The sequence below is a fragment of the Ovis canadensis genome, chromosome 24, assembly GCF_042477335.2.
Source record: "Ovis canadensis isolate MfBH-ARS-UI-01 breed Bighorn chromosome 24, ARS-UI_OviCan_v2, whole genome shotgun sequence".
Taxonomy (NCBI): Eukaryota; Metazoa; Chordata; class Mammalia; order Artiodactyla; family Bovidae; genus Ovis; species Ovis canadensis.
In genome coordinates, this window is record NC_091268.1 from 24,818,753 (window position 1) to 24,831,256 (window position 12,504).

General features: G+C 52.9%; 1 protein-coding gene across 10 annotated transcripts in view; it reads left to right on the forward strand.

Moving 5' to 3' along the window:
• The window catches only part of CIITA (class II major histocompatibility complex transactivator), a 55,150-nt gene extending 43,580 nt beyond the window's left edge, over positions 1-11,570 (forward strand). For 6 of the 10 annotated variants that reach the window (XM_069569936.1, XM_069569937.1, XM_069569939.1 and 3 more), the window contains 9 exons: positions 203-361; positions 1,181-1,252; positions 4,397-4,477; positions 5,002-5,094; positions 6,293-6,379; positions 8,884-8,967; positions 9,128-9,211; positions 10,224-10,330; positions 10,864-11,570. In XM_069569936.1, the coding sequence (XP_069426037.1) occupies positions 203-361; positions 1,181-1,252; positions 4,397-4,477; positions 5,002-5,094; positions 6,293-6,379; positions 8,884-8,967; positions 9,128-9,211; positions 10,224-10,299 (736 nt within the window). In that variant the 3' untranslated portion in view covers positions 10,300-10,330; positions 10,864-11,570. Of the gene's footprint in view, positions 1-202; positions 362-1,051; positions 1,253-4,396; positions 4,478-5,001; positions 5,095-6,292; positions 6,380-8,883; positions 8,968-9,127; positions 9,212-10,223; positions 10,331-10,863 lie in introns of all 10 variants that reach the window. The other 4 variants (XM_069569938.1, XM_069569942.1, XM_069569945.1 and 1 more) reach the window with 2 other exon arrangements.
• Positions 11,571-12,504: the final 934 nt, after the last annotated feature.

Here is a 12,504-nt window from a genome sequence, read left to right on the forward strand (position 1 = left end):
TAAAACCATTGGGAGAGTTGAGTAAACGGAAGAAGTGATAAGGGCTTGAGTGGTCATGCAAGACTCTCTAGAGGAAGTAGGGGTTGTGTTGAGGAAGGAAAGTATCTGAACAGGTAGGAGGTTCCTTCATGGAGCTGCTCCCCCTCCCCCATTATGGTCTAGCCTGGTCACCGTACCCGGGTCTGAGGCCCTTCCTTCACAGGGCTGCATTGAGTGACACTGTGGAGCTGTGGGAGTCCCTGCAGCAGCGTGGGGAGGCCAAGCTACTCCGGGCGGTGGAGGAGAAGTTCACCATTGAGCCTTTCAAGGCCAAGTCCATGAAAGATGTGGAAGACCTTGGCAACCTCGTGCAGATCCAGAGGTGAGGGGGAGGGGACATGGGAGGTGGTCCAGGCCACACAGGACTTAGTATCATGGGCACTTCCAGTGCCTTCTCTTTTGGGGGAACCTCCCATGCCCCTCTCCATCCCTGGGCAATGACCATCTAGAATCTCTCACTGCGGTCGCCACCCAGGCAGAAACCCCAGGATCTATCACTGTGTCTACTTCCGAACTTGCCATCATGGACTGACTTCTTTCCCAGCTAAATCTAAGGACACACTTTCAGGGACTCCCTCGGTGATCTGGTGGTTAGGACTCTGCCTTCTAGTGCAGGGGGCATAGGTTTGATCCCTGACCAAGGACCTAAGGCCCCATGTGCTGTGAGGTGCAACCAAATTTTTCTTAAAAAATGAATAAATACAGCCAAGGGGATATTCTCTCCTGCTAAGTGTGCATCCAGTCACACAAGTGACACCAGGGCCACCTTTCCAGGCAGCCAGGACCAGTGTCCCCGTTTTATAGATGGCAGAGGTCTAAGGCTGAGACGGTGGAGGAGACATGACTGCAGGATAGTGTCAATCCCTCCTTGCTTCATCATGCATTGTTTGAGCACCTACTGTGCTCTCTCTGGGGTGGATGTGGGTAATGCCTCCTCTAAGGCCCTTTTGTGTGAAACTCACAGTGATGCCTTAACAATATCCTTTTTGGAGGTTCTTTTCTTTTTATTAAGGGGACAACAGAAGCCTGAGGAAGGCTCTCCTTCCAGGGAATTCTGGGAACTGGGGCACTAAGACACAGAGGAAGGGGCTCAGTGACGGTACAGTGCCAGCTCTCCACTGACGTTGCCCGTTCTCTCCAGGACAAGAAGCTCCTCTGAAGCAGCAGCTGGGGAGCTCCCTGCTGTCCGAGACTTAAAGAAGCTGGAGTTTGCGTAAGCCGAGGGGTGGATCGTCTCGGGTTCCCATGAGGTTTCTCCTCCAGCGTTATCTGGGCTGGTGCCACCAGAATGCAGATCAGCCCTCAGGATTATTCTTATCCTCTCATCCTCCCCCGTCACTCTGGAAACCAGCTTCCAGCAGCTGGGGCACGGCCAGTCCAGGCTAGTCCTGGAGGGTCTCACAGGTGAAGCTAACTGGCCCGTTTGCTGGTGAAGATGCTCATTCGCATCCACTCATTCAACAGATCTACTCCTCTGGCCAAGGCTGCTGTTCTCAATCAGCTTGCTGTCCAGTGTAAAATTACCACCTGCTGCTGTGATTAGTGGCTGGAAACTCAAGGGCTATGAGAATCAGACTTAGGGGGCTTCCTGGAGGAGGTGATTGAAGCACTGAAGCTAGGCAAAGGAATAGGAATGAACCATGCTGGGTGGAGAAATTGTTATTATCTCCCCATTGTACAGAAGCAAACACTGAGGCCTTAGAGGGTATAAATTGTTTGTCCAAAGTCACAAATGTCAGATCAGCCTGGCTGGATCTTGCTCCGATGCAGGAAAAAGCTAAATTCATAGTTGGACCTTGTTAGGGATTTTAAATCATCTGATGATTATGAAGGAATTATTAAGCACCTACAGTGTACTCAGTGCCTTTTGTATGTAATCTCATTAATTTTAAGAGCTGGGAGATAGTCATTATTGCCCCCATTTTACAGATGAGGAAACTGAGGCCTAGTGAGATTAAGTAACTTGCCCAGGGTCCTTGATGGGGCACCCACAAGCTGCCTGCTCCTCCTGATCATTGCTCCCCTGGCCCTCCAGAAAAAGCCAAGCATTTCTTCTTTTGAACAGAGAGAGACAAGATGCCAAATTTGTGCAGAGGTTAAAAAAAAAAAAAAAGTGTTGCTGAAAAGAGGAAACATATGAAAACAAGTACCAACGACCCATTCTGGCTTTGAATTATTTTCAGCTTCAAAAGCCCCTAGCTTGAAGTCGGAACTGTGCTCTGGGGAGCAGCAGCCGTGGGGTAGAACACAGTCCAGAACCCGGAGGCTAGCCACCTGCAGGCCAGAAGCCCCGAGAAGTTCTGAGGAAGGAAGGGAGGGAGGGAGGGACTATTTTGGGCGTGTGACTGGCAGCTACCGTGTCCAGTGCCCTGTCGATCTCACCTGCCTATAGATGAGGCCGCTCAGCCACTCAGAGCCCAGCAGGGGCTGTGCTGGTGGACGCGTCTCCCCTTTACCTCTTCAGCCTTGCCTCCTGTCCTCTGCAGCCACGTGTATCCTCTTGATGGTTTTCAACCTCACTAGGTCTGGTCCAACCCCTGGGCCTTTGCACTGGCTGTGCCTTCTGCCCAGGACGCTTTTCCCCAGGTGTCTGAATGGCCCATGCCCACACTTTCTTCTGATTTTCAGCAAGAGAGATCTTTTCTTTAAAAAAAAAAAAACTTTAAAAATTTTCATTTACTTATTATATTTGGCTTTCCTAGATCTCAGTTGCAGCCCAAAAGATCTTTGTTGCGTCACGCGGGATTTTTCCTTGCGGTGTATGAGCTCTCTAGTTGTGACACGCAGACTTCGTTTCTCCATGGCGTGTGGGATCTTAGATCCCCCACCAGGGACTGGACCTCCATCCCCTACACTGCCAGGTGCAGGCTTAACCACTGGACCACCACGGAAATCCCTGAGAGAGGCCTTTTCTGTCTCCTATATTTGAACATACAGTTCTGCCCTGCTTACACTGGACTTTTCTCTGAATCACTTATAATCTCCCGTACCAGACAGTTTACCAGTTTCTCTGATTATCCGTCTTGCCCCTTGGTATGTTAGCTCCACGAGGGCTTTGACTTTTGTCTGTTTTGTTCACGGCGATCTGCGTTGCCAGGTTTGATGGGCCTGGCACCCAACAGGCAAGCAATCAATATTTAGTAAATGAATTCCTTAATCTTTTAAAAAACCTTCTAAGACTGGGACTCAATTTGAGAAGACTGAGACTCAGAGGTGAAGGGATTTGTCCAAAAGATCCCAGAGAAGCTAAGTGAAAAGTGTTAGTCACTCAGTCATCTCCAACTCTTTGCGACCCCATGGACTGTAGCCCACCAGGCTCCTCTATCCATGGAATTCTCCAGGCAAGAATACTAGAGTGGGTTGCCATTTCCTTCTCCAGAGGATCTTCCTGAGCTGGGATGGAACCCAGGTCTCCTGCATTGCAGGCACATTCTTTACCATCTGAGCCACCAGGGAAGCCAGCCCAGATTCAAGTCAGATTTCTGATCCCCATCTTGTGACCTTTCATTAAGGCTGATGATGCCCAGACTTTAGGGTTTCAAAGATTGAGAATATTTCAAAGTGAATTTCAGTGACTCTGTGAAGTTACCATCTTTCAATTTATATCAGGTATGTGCATTCAAACAAGTGAAATAACCACTGATGGCACCATAATTTTATAAAAAATGAAACATTATGATGTCAAAAAAGTTCAAAGGATTTAATTTCAGAATAAAAGATGGTTCTTTACCTTGAGTACTTTAACCATATTAAGAAAAAGAGAGAGAGCCCTTTGTCATCTTTATTTTTCTCATTCCCTTGAAGTCTGTTCTAACTGTCCATCCAGGCTGTGTGGCCTTACGTGAGTTAGTTAACCTCTCTGTGTCTTGGTTTCCCCATCTGTAAAATGGGACTAAGAAGGGCTCCTAAATTCAGAGTCATTGTGAGGATTAAATGAGATCTGGCTGATGAACCCGGCATGTTCTTGGCATATAAAAAGTGCTCAAGAAATGGTTCTGTTTGTTATGAAACAGCAATGGAAAATATGTAAGACGTCTTTCTCAGGGCTGGAGGTGGGTCCTCAGGCCAGCATTTGGGAACCATTTCCCCAGGCCAGGGTGGGATAAGGGTGCACATGGATAATGGCAGGGGTGAGACCTGGCTCCCCACGTGGAGATGAAGGCTGGGGAGCCCCCAGCTGGGAGCCCAGCAGGCCTCTTGAGTGGGTTTTGTGAAATCTTCCTGAAGTAGAAAGGACTGGGGTCTCCCCAAGTGGGGCAGGGAGGGGGTAAGGTCTCAGGTGGGCCTGCCTTCTGTGGGGTTGAATAGTGGGGGCCATGGCCATTTCAGGGTCTTGACTCTGCTCTTTGCCTCTTAGGCTGGGCCCTGTCTTGGGCCCACAGGTTTTTCCTAAACTGGTGAAGATCCTCGAGGCCTTTACTTCCCTTCAGCATCTGGAGTGAGTATAAACCCTGGAATTTCTCCAAACCCTGGCCCTGTCTGTCCCCTTCTCCCTGCTTCCTTAGTGCGGCTGGTGTGAGTGACCGGATGCCCCCACTGCAGGGAAGGGATGAGGGACGGAAACAATAAAAAGAAGTTGAATCCTTTTGTGACCTTTGAGACACTTTTCCCCTCTTGTGCTGCTCCCAGCAACTCCACAGGGGAGGTAGGGGTGGGGAATGTGATCCTAGTTGTACAGTTCAGGTCTCGAGAGGTTGGGGAACTTGCCCCAGCTCATGGGGCTCCCAGGAAGGAAAACAGATTCAGATCTATGGGGAGGTCAGAGCCTTGTTCGGTGATTGGCCGCCTGGTGCTCCCAGGCGATGCAGACGCTCTCATATTCTCGGAGCTCAGCTGCATCTGGCTGTGGTGTGCCCAGGGGTGGGGGGATCGGGGGAGGCTGCTGCTGGGTTGGAGGGTGGGGGAGAGTCAGGTGGCCTCTGGGGTGCTGACTGATGCACCCCCATCTGATCCTACCTGCAGCCTGGACTCGCTGAGCGAGAACAAGATCGGGGACGAGGGTGTTGCCCAGCTCTCAGCCACCTTCCCTCAGCTGAAGGCCCTGGAGACACTCAAGTGAGTGGGCTGGGCTTGCCCTTCCTGCTGCATTTGTCCCCAGAGTTCCGCCTTTTCTTTCGTTCCCTCCTCCATTCAGTCATCCATCTGTTTAGTCATGCACCCACTCATTCATTCATTCAGCCATTCTACTAGTCATTTATTCATTTAATCAACAAATATGTAGGAAGCACCTATTATATGCAGACACAGTTCAATGCCCTGGAGACTCAGCTTTAAGCAAAGCAAAGTCCCTGGCCTCAGAGATCTTCTAGGGAGGGGACACAACAAACCAACAAACAGGCGTCATAACTGGGAAGTGTGCAGTAATGAGTGTAAGTAAGCAAGGTCTAATGAGAAAGTTAGACTGAGGGTGGGAGCTAGGTTAGGATTTATCAGTAAAACACTGATAGTAAAAATAGTAGATTTTGAATTTAAAAAAGCTGTTCTGGGTTTGGGCGAGTGGGAGATGGATATGAGGCAGGAGTGTCAGCATGATTTTTTACTGAACCTAAAGGGATCGTTAAACTTCACGCACACTCTACTCCACAACCATGATCAGGGAAGCCACAGAATTCACCAGAACCAATTAGGGACTTCTCTGGTGGAGGGACACTGAGACTTCTTAGGTAATTTAGAGTGTTTAAGGAGATAATGTGAGTGAGCTAGGTTCCACTCCCATCTTCCTTCCTTCCTCCTTTCCTTCCCTGATTCCTCCCCCCATCTCTGTCTCCTACATTTGCTTCCCCACTTAGGTATCTTCTGAGCACCTCCTATGAACTTTGCACAGCTCTAGGCACACATTTACAGTAATGAACAAAACAGACCTGACCCCTCACCTCTAGGAGCTCAAACAAATAATGTGAACCCTCATGTAATGGCAGTCCTGAAAAGTGGTCCAGAGGGAAAAGAAGGGATGCTATAAACTCATAGAACAGGTATGGGAGGAGTGCAGTCTCTCTCACCTGCATCCTCACCCCAGCATCCCGCTCAGCCTCAGCATGTGCCTGCATCCTTTTACTGGTCCAGTTTACCCATAGTGCCCCTCACACAGTTCAGCACTCACGGCTCCCATCCAGGTGGACTGTCTTGCGTTTGCTGCCCTGGGCCGCCCTATGAGGAAGCGGAGGTCCCCAGCTCTCCCCAAGTCTGGAGCATGGTGCTGGTGGGAAGGGGCTTTCAGGTTTGGCCCTGAGCCCTCCCCCTTGTACTCCTGCAGCTTGTCCCAGAACAATATCACCGACGTGGGTGCCTGCAAGCTGGCCGAGGCTCTGCCCGCGCTGGCCGCATCCCTCCTCAGGCTGAGGTGAGTGGGGTCCTCATCTGTCAGGTGCTGAGCTGGTGGGCTGGGGGTGGGCAGAGAGCCCCTTGGTTACCCGCCGCGAGGTCCCTGGAAGCAGTTGCTACAGGCTGTTCCGTTGGGCTGGTGTTGCACAGTTTGGTGGGGTTGGGGAGTGGGGGGCACGGACCTAAAACCCAACATGAACAAACCCCGCTGGAGGTGGGCGATGCCACCACCCTGGACAAGAAGGTTAGCAGTCCCTGGAGGAAGGGCAAATTCTAGGCAAGTCGTTTTCTCATCCCGTCTGTTTCCTCATCTGGAAAACGGGTACCATCTCTATGGCCTACAGAAAACGCCTGGTGCAGTGCCTGGCTCTGGCGCTTAATAGATGTTGGTCCTCCTTCCCCAGGGGATGGCAGGACTGAGCCTTTTCTGGAGTTCAGGGTTAGCGATTTCTAGAAGGCTGACCGTGCACAAGCAGCCTTGGCTGGCTCGTGGCACCGGTCCGTGCCTACACTGCCACCTTCTGGTGAGGCTTGGAATAGCACATCTTGCTTTTGATTAACTTCCTGCCTGGCCTTGGACTTCCCTTGTGGTTCTGTTGGTAAAGAATCCGCCTGCAGTGTGGGAGACCTGGGTTCGATCCTTGAGTTATGAAGATCCCCTGGAGAAGGGAAAGGCTACCCACTCCAGTATTCTGGCCTGGAGAATTCCATAGACTGTACAGGCCATAGGGTCGTAAAGAGTTGGACACGACTGAACGACTTTCACTTATAACCTGGTACTGATGGTCTTTCCAGTCCATTAGCCTTCCAGCCAGGGTCCCCGCGTGCCATTGCATAGGCTGTGTGCTGTGCAGCTTGTATAGTCTATGTTGGCACTGCCTAGGGTTGTGAGGGCATCTAAGATTCTTTAATATCAACTGTGGGCCAGAACCTGTGCTAGGAACTAGAGATACAGCTGTGAACAAAACCAACACAGGCCTTACTTTTGAGCTCCTTGCTTAACAAATAAGCAAATGAGTAAACGAAGTATTTAAAAGGCTGATTCATGCTGGGAAGGAGGAAACTAACAAAGGCCCGGGAGAGGACAACAGGGAGGACTGAATTCACCAGGGAGGTCAGGAGAGCTCGGCAGAGGCGGCCCTCCCCCTCCTGTGGGATGCTGTCAGGGAAAAGCATTCCAGGAAGAGGGAATAGCAGATGCAAAGGGCCTGATGTGGGAAAGGGGTTGGGTCCTTCAGAGCCATATGTGGGGTGGGCCCCTGTGGCTGGATATAAGAAACTAGGGCCAGAGGGGAGATGAGGCGAGAGAGGTCAGGGAAGGCCAGACCATACAGGGAGATCTTCATTAGGGTCGGGAGGGAGACTGGGGGTTTTCTGGTGTGAATAGAGAAGCAGGTGGGGCTGGTGGGGGTGATGTGGATTCTGGGCTTTCACTGCTGCGGCCCAGGTTCTATCCCTGACTGGGGAACTGAGACCGTGCAGGCTGCACGGCATGGCCAAAAAATGAAAAAAAAGAAACCTCATATTTTAAGGACTTTAAGATGCCTTCCATTGGTAAGACATTAAGAGGACAAACCACTGTTAACTAAACGATGACATCCTTTGATTATCAGACACATCCTGATCTCAGTGATTTTCAAATGTGAGCACGTACATCTTGGCATCAGTGAAATATGGGAAGAATCCTCTCCCTGTGGCGGGGAGGAAGGGCCCCCCGGGTTCTAAGGTCCATCCCAGGAGGAGACTGCGAAAGCTCTCCCTGGCTCCTGCCCTGGTGCGAGCCGACTCACGACTTCAGGGGTCCCCAGAGCTTAGCATCAATCCTGTTGCTGCAGTGTAGCCCTACTGCTTTTTCATGCGGTCCTGCAGTGCTGCTCTGAGGCCGGGTCAAGGCAAAGTCACGGCCTTGAAATTAGAACCGCGGCCGCACCTGGCTTGTTATAAGGACTCTTGTTAATGAGGCGTCTGCGACACCCGTGTTTCTACTTTTGACACTGCTGATGGTGACTGAGTACCCTACAGAAACCCAGGCCTGCCCAGTGACTCTGGGTTTCACTCTTCCCTGCTATATCCCCAATGCTGGGCGCACTACAGTAACTGATATAACCTCACAACTCCCCCCCCCCCCACCCTGGGAGATATAATAACCATAGTTAACAAGTAGTTCATTCCACGTGTCGGGCCCTATTCTGGTGTTTTACCAACACAAACTTATTTACTCCTCCCCACTATTACTCTAACATGCCCATTTTATGGAGGCGCAAACTGAGTCACAGGGACACTGAGTAACTTGCCAAAAGTCAGGCAGCAAGCTGCAGAGCTGGGATTTGAACTTGAGGTGTCCCTGGCAGGAAGCTACCTCCACTAGGTCCTGCTGCTTCCCCAGACTCACTGAGTAACCACGGAGAAGTTATTCGGTTTCCCCCTCTGTCGAATGGGGCTGTAGTCCCAGCTGGTATGTCTGCCGCTAGGCCCTGACCCCCCAGCACCCCTGGCCCCTGGCCTGACCTCTGTCTCCCACAGCTTGTACAATAACTGTATCTGCGACACGGGAGCCGAGAGCCTGGCGCATGTGCTTCCAGACATGGTGTCCCTCCGGGTGCTGGAGTGAGTGTGGGAGCCTGGGCCATGTGGGCAGGGCTTGGGAGGACCGGGGGCCTCTTGCTGGCATCGTGGGAAACGTTGGTTGTCGAGAGCGTGGTGCTGGCCTTGGTCTGAGGCTGGATGGTCCCCAGGGCCAGGATCCACAATGGCTTTCTCTCCCCAGCGTCCAGTACAACAAGTTCACAGCCGCTGGGGCCCAGCAGCTTGCCGCTGGCCTGAGAAAGTGCCCTCAGGTGAAGACACTGGCGTAAGTCTTGGCCGAGGTGGAGGGGTGTCAGCATGGGGTTCACTTGAGCTCAAATCCCACTCTGCCCCTCTCTAGAGTGTGACCTTGGGCAACAAGACATGTCACCCTGCTGGCCTCAGTCTCTTTTCTTATTTTTGCTTCAGCTTAGGGGATCTTAGTTCTCTGACCAGGAATTGACCCCAGGCTCTCAACAGTGAAAGCGCTGAGTCCCATCCACTGGACTGCCAGGGAATTCCCTGGCCTCAGTTTCTTCATCTGTAAAATGGGAGTGATAATAATATTTACCCCCCCAAGCAATTTTGTGGGGTTTAAATTAGTCAAGATACTTAGGACAGTGTCTGGTACACGAAAAGACTCGATATAGAAAGCAGAACAATACGAAATGGCTTTTATCTGTTGACCTATGTGCTGTGCTGTGCTTAATCGCTCAGTTGTGTCCGACTCTTTGTAACCCGCCAGGCTCCACTGTCCACAAGGATTCTCCAGGCAAGAATACTGGAGTGGGTTGCTATGCCCTCCTCCACTGTTGACCTATAGAACTGTCAACTTCATATGATTCAGACTTATTATTACCTCACTATGACGTCCACTGTCCGATACTGTACTTTATAATCTTTCAAACCGCTGCCGTCTACATAATCACTCATCTCTTGCTAAGAGGAGCAGGGTGGCTCTTGTAAGACTCTCTATGCAGACGTGAAGAAGGCACAGAGAGGTTAGCTAACCTTTCTGAGATCACACCGCAAGTTCTCGACCGTTGTTGTGGTCCCGTCGCTCAGTTGTGTCCGACTCTTTGCAACCTCAGGGAGTGCAGCATGCCAGGCCTCCCTGTCCTTCACTATCTCCTTGAAGCAGAATCAAGTTTAAAAAGAGGGGGTCACTAGACTTCTGGTGTCCCCATGACCCCACACTAAGCTGGGTGGGAGGTGGAATTTGGAGGCAGCTTGTGCTGGGGGCTCCAGACCACCCCCCGTCCTCTGACCTGGCCTCCGTGCGCCACGCCCCCTCACAGGATGTGGACGCCCACCATCCCCTTTGGCGTCCAGGAGCATCTGCAGCAGCTCGACCCACGAATCATTCTGAGATGATCCAGGCTGTGGCTGGGACAAGGGAACTGAGGTGAGCTTGGGAGGGGAGAGCCCTGGGGGGCTCCAGGGACAGGGTCCCAGGAAGTCAGTGTCCGGAAAAGGTGGGCGGGGCAGCAGCTAGGAGCTGGGGGACCGATCCTGGACCCGTGTTCTGTCTGCCACCCCCTACCCCGCCTCCTTCTCTGCTGGGGTGTCTTCTAAAGGCTCTGAGGACTTGGGCCCTGGGGATCCTCCCTGTGGTCATGTCTGGGGGCCCTGGGAAGGACAGGCAGGTCAGCGTGCATGCCTCGCAGCCCTCAGCATTGGAAGGCCTTCCTCTGAGGATGCCCCAGCTAGCCCGGCTGCTATCTCGGTCCTCTGGCTGCCCCGTTGCCCGGCCCTGTCTTCAGAGGAATTCGTTCTACCGATTTCTGTGCACGCGACTGCCCTCTCACTTCCGTGCGCCCCCCGACCTGGGATATCCCCTCGTCCATCTCCGCCCCCCTCCCATCCCCGGGCTCGACCACGCTCTCGCCGTGTGCTGATCTGCCCTGTCCTAAAGCTTCCTCATCTCCCCCCTCCCAGCCTCCCACAGCATGCTCTCCGAGGACACTGACCGTGCTGGACGCTCGCCTGGTTCTTTGAGGATGCGGGTTTCTTGGCCTGTGTCCCGTGGGACATGGTATTGTGGTGCCCAGCCCCGGTGACTCAGGGTCGGCCCCCGCCCAGCTGGGGAGAGGACCCGCTGCCTGCTCTGCAGACCAACCCCTCGGTTCCTGGGGTGGATGTCAGCCCCGCTCAGGCACCACCGCGGCTCTGGCAGGTGGGCGGGCGCCCAGGGGCCGCTGCTGAACACCCAGGAGCCCTGAGGCATTCCCCAAAGGACACTGCAGACAGCTGTGGCCAAGACTGGGGCGATGGGTGAGGCAGCCACATATCCGGCAGCCCGGGTCCCTTGTGGCCAGGGGGAAAGCACGTTTCCAGGCTGCTCTCCTAGCAGGACCGGCTCCAAGGATGCCTGCGAGCATCATCCAGCCTGTTCATTGCTCTAAGCATGACCGCTGGAAATTCTCGGCAGCTGCCTTCTGTCTCTGGGACTCACTGGTTTGCACTGATTCTTTTCACCGCGGCCAAAGCTAGGCCTGGCCAGACGCACTGGACCTTCTCGGGGAAAGAGCTGACGATACACTAACGGAGGAGGGGCGGGACCATGGCCTGGACCACATTCGCCTTTTTGCCTCCATTTCCTGTTTGTTTTCTTCCACTACATAAAAATCTGTTACTTAATCCCACGGGCAGGTCCTGTGTTTATGTTGTGATTACTAAATTTGGGGTGCACACTCTTCTGGCTAACTAACGGATCACAAGCCACCCCCAAAACGCAGTGGCTTAAAACAGCACCGATGTTTATTCTGCTCTTAAGCATCTGTCTTTTGGGCAGGGCTTGGCGGGGACTGCTCATCTCTCTGCCCCACTCCAGGTCAGCTGGGGTCATCTGAAGGCTCCATCTCTCGTGTGCCTGGCACCTGATGATGACTGGGGGCCTCGGTGCCTCTGAGGAAGTGGGGCGGGGGGCTCTCCAGATGGGGGCTTCCTCACGCCTGGTGTCTGGGTTGAAGGGTGATTATGCCAACAGGAAGAGAAGTTGGGAGGGGGAGACAGAGACCACGGGGAGAAGTCGTGTCCTTTTTATAAGCCAGCCTTGGCTGTCACACAGCATCACTTCTGCCATGTTCTACAGCCAGTTGACCGGGACCCTTGCTCTCCTCCCCTGCCCAGACCCCTCCAGCCTTCCACCCCCACCCACCCATCCACACACAGCAGACTCCACTTTGGCCCCAGTCCTGTCTTTGGGGAAAGGATTTTCTCTACTGCTTCCTACCCTTCATTGGAAACTTCACGACTCGGTGGTCAACAAGGTTGAAGCACTGTGAGCTTTACGTAGTATTTTCCTCTGTCTCTGCCCCGCCGCTCTATCCTGGGAGTCGCTGCTTAGCTTGGCGTCGGGCCCTGGCTGTGGCGAGCCTGGAAGGGACCTGGCAGCTTTGCTGTCTACATAGAGAACTGCCAGGTTGGTTGGTGTGTTTCACTGGAGCATGGCTTGCTTAGTCAGAAGCCCTGATTTGGGACAGCTTGGCTCTCTCCTGGCAGCTGTGGGAGCTGCCTGTGCCCCAGTCTGGTTGCCTGGCTCCCAGACTCTCCCCCTCTTCCCAGCAAGTAGGGGTT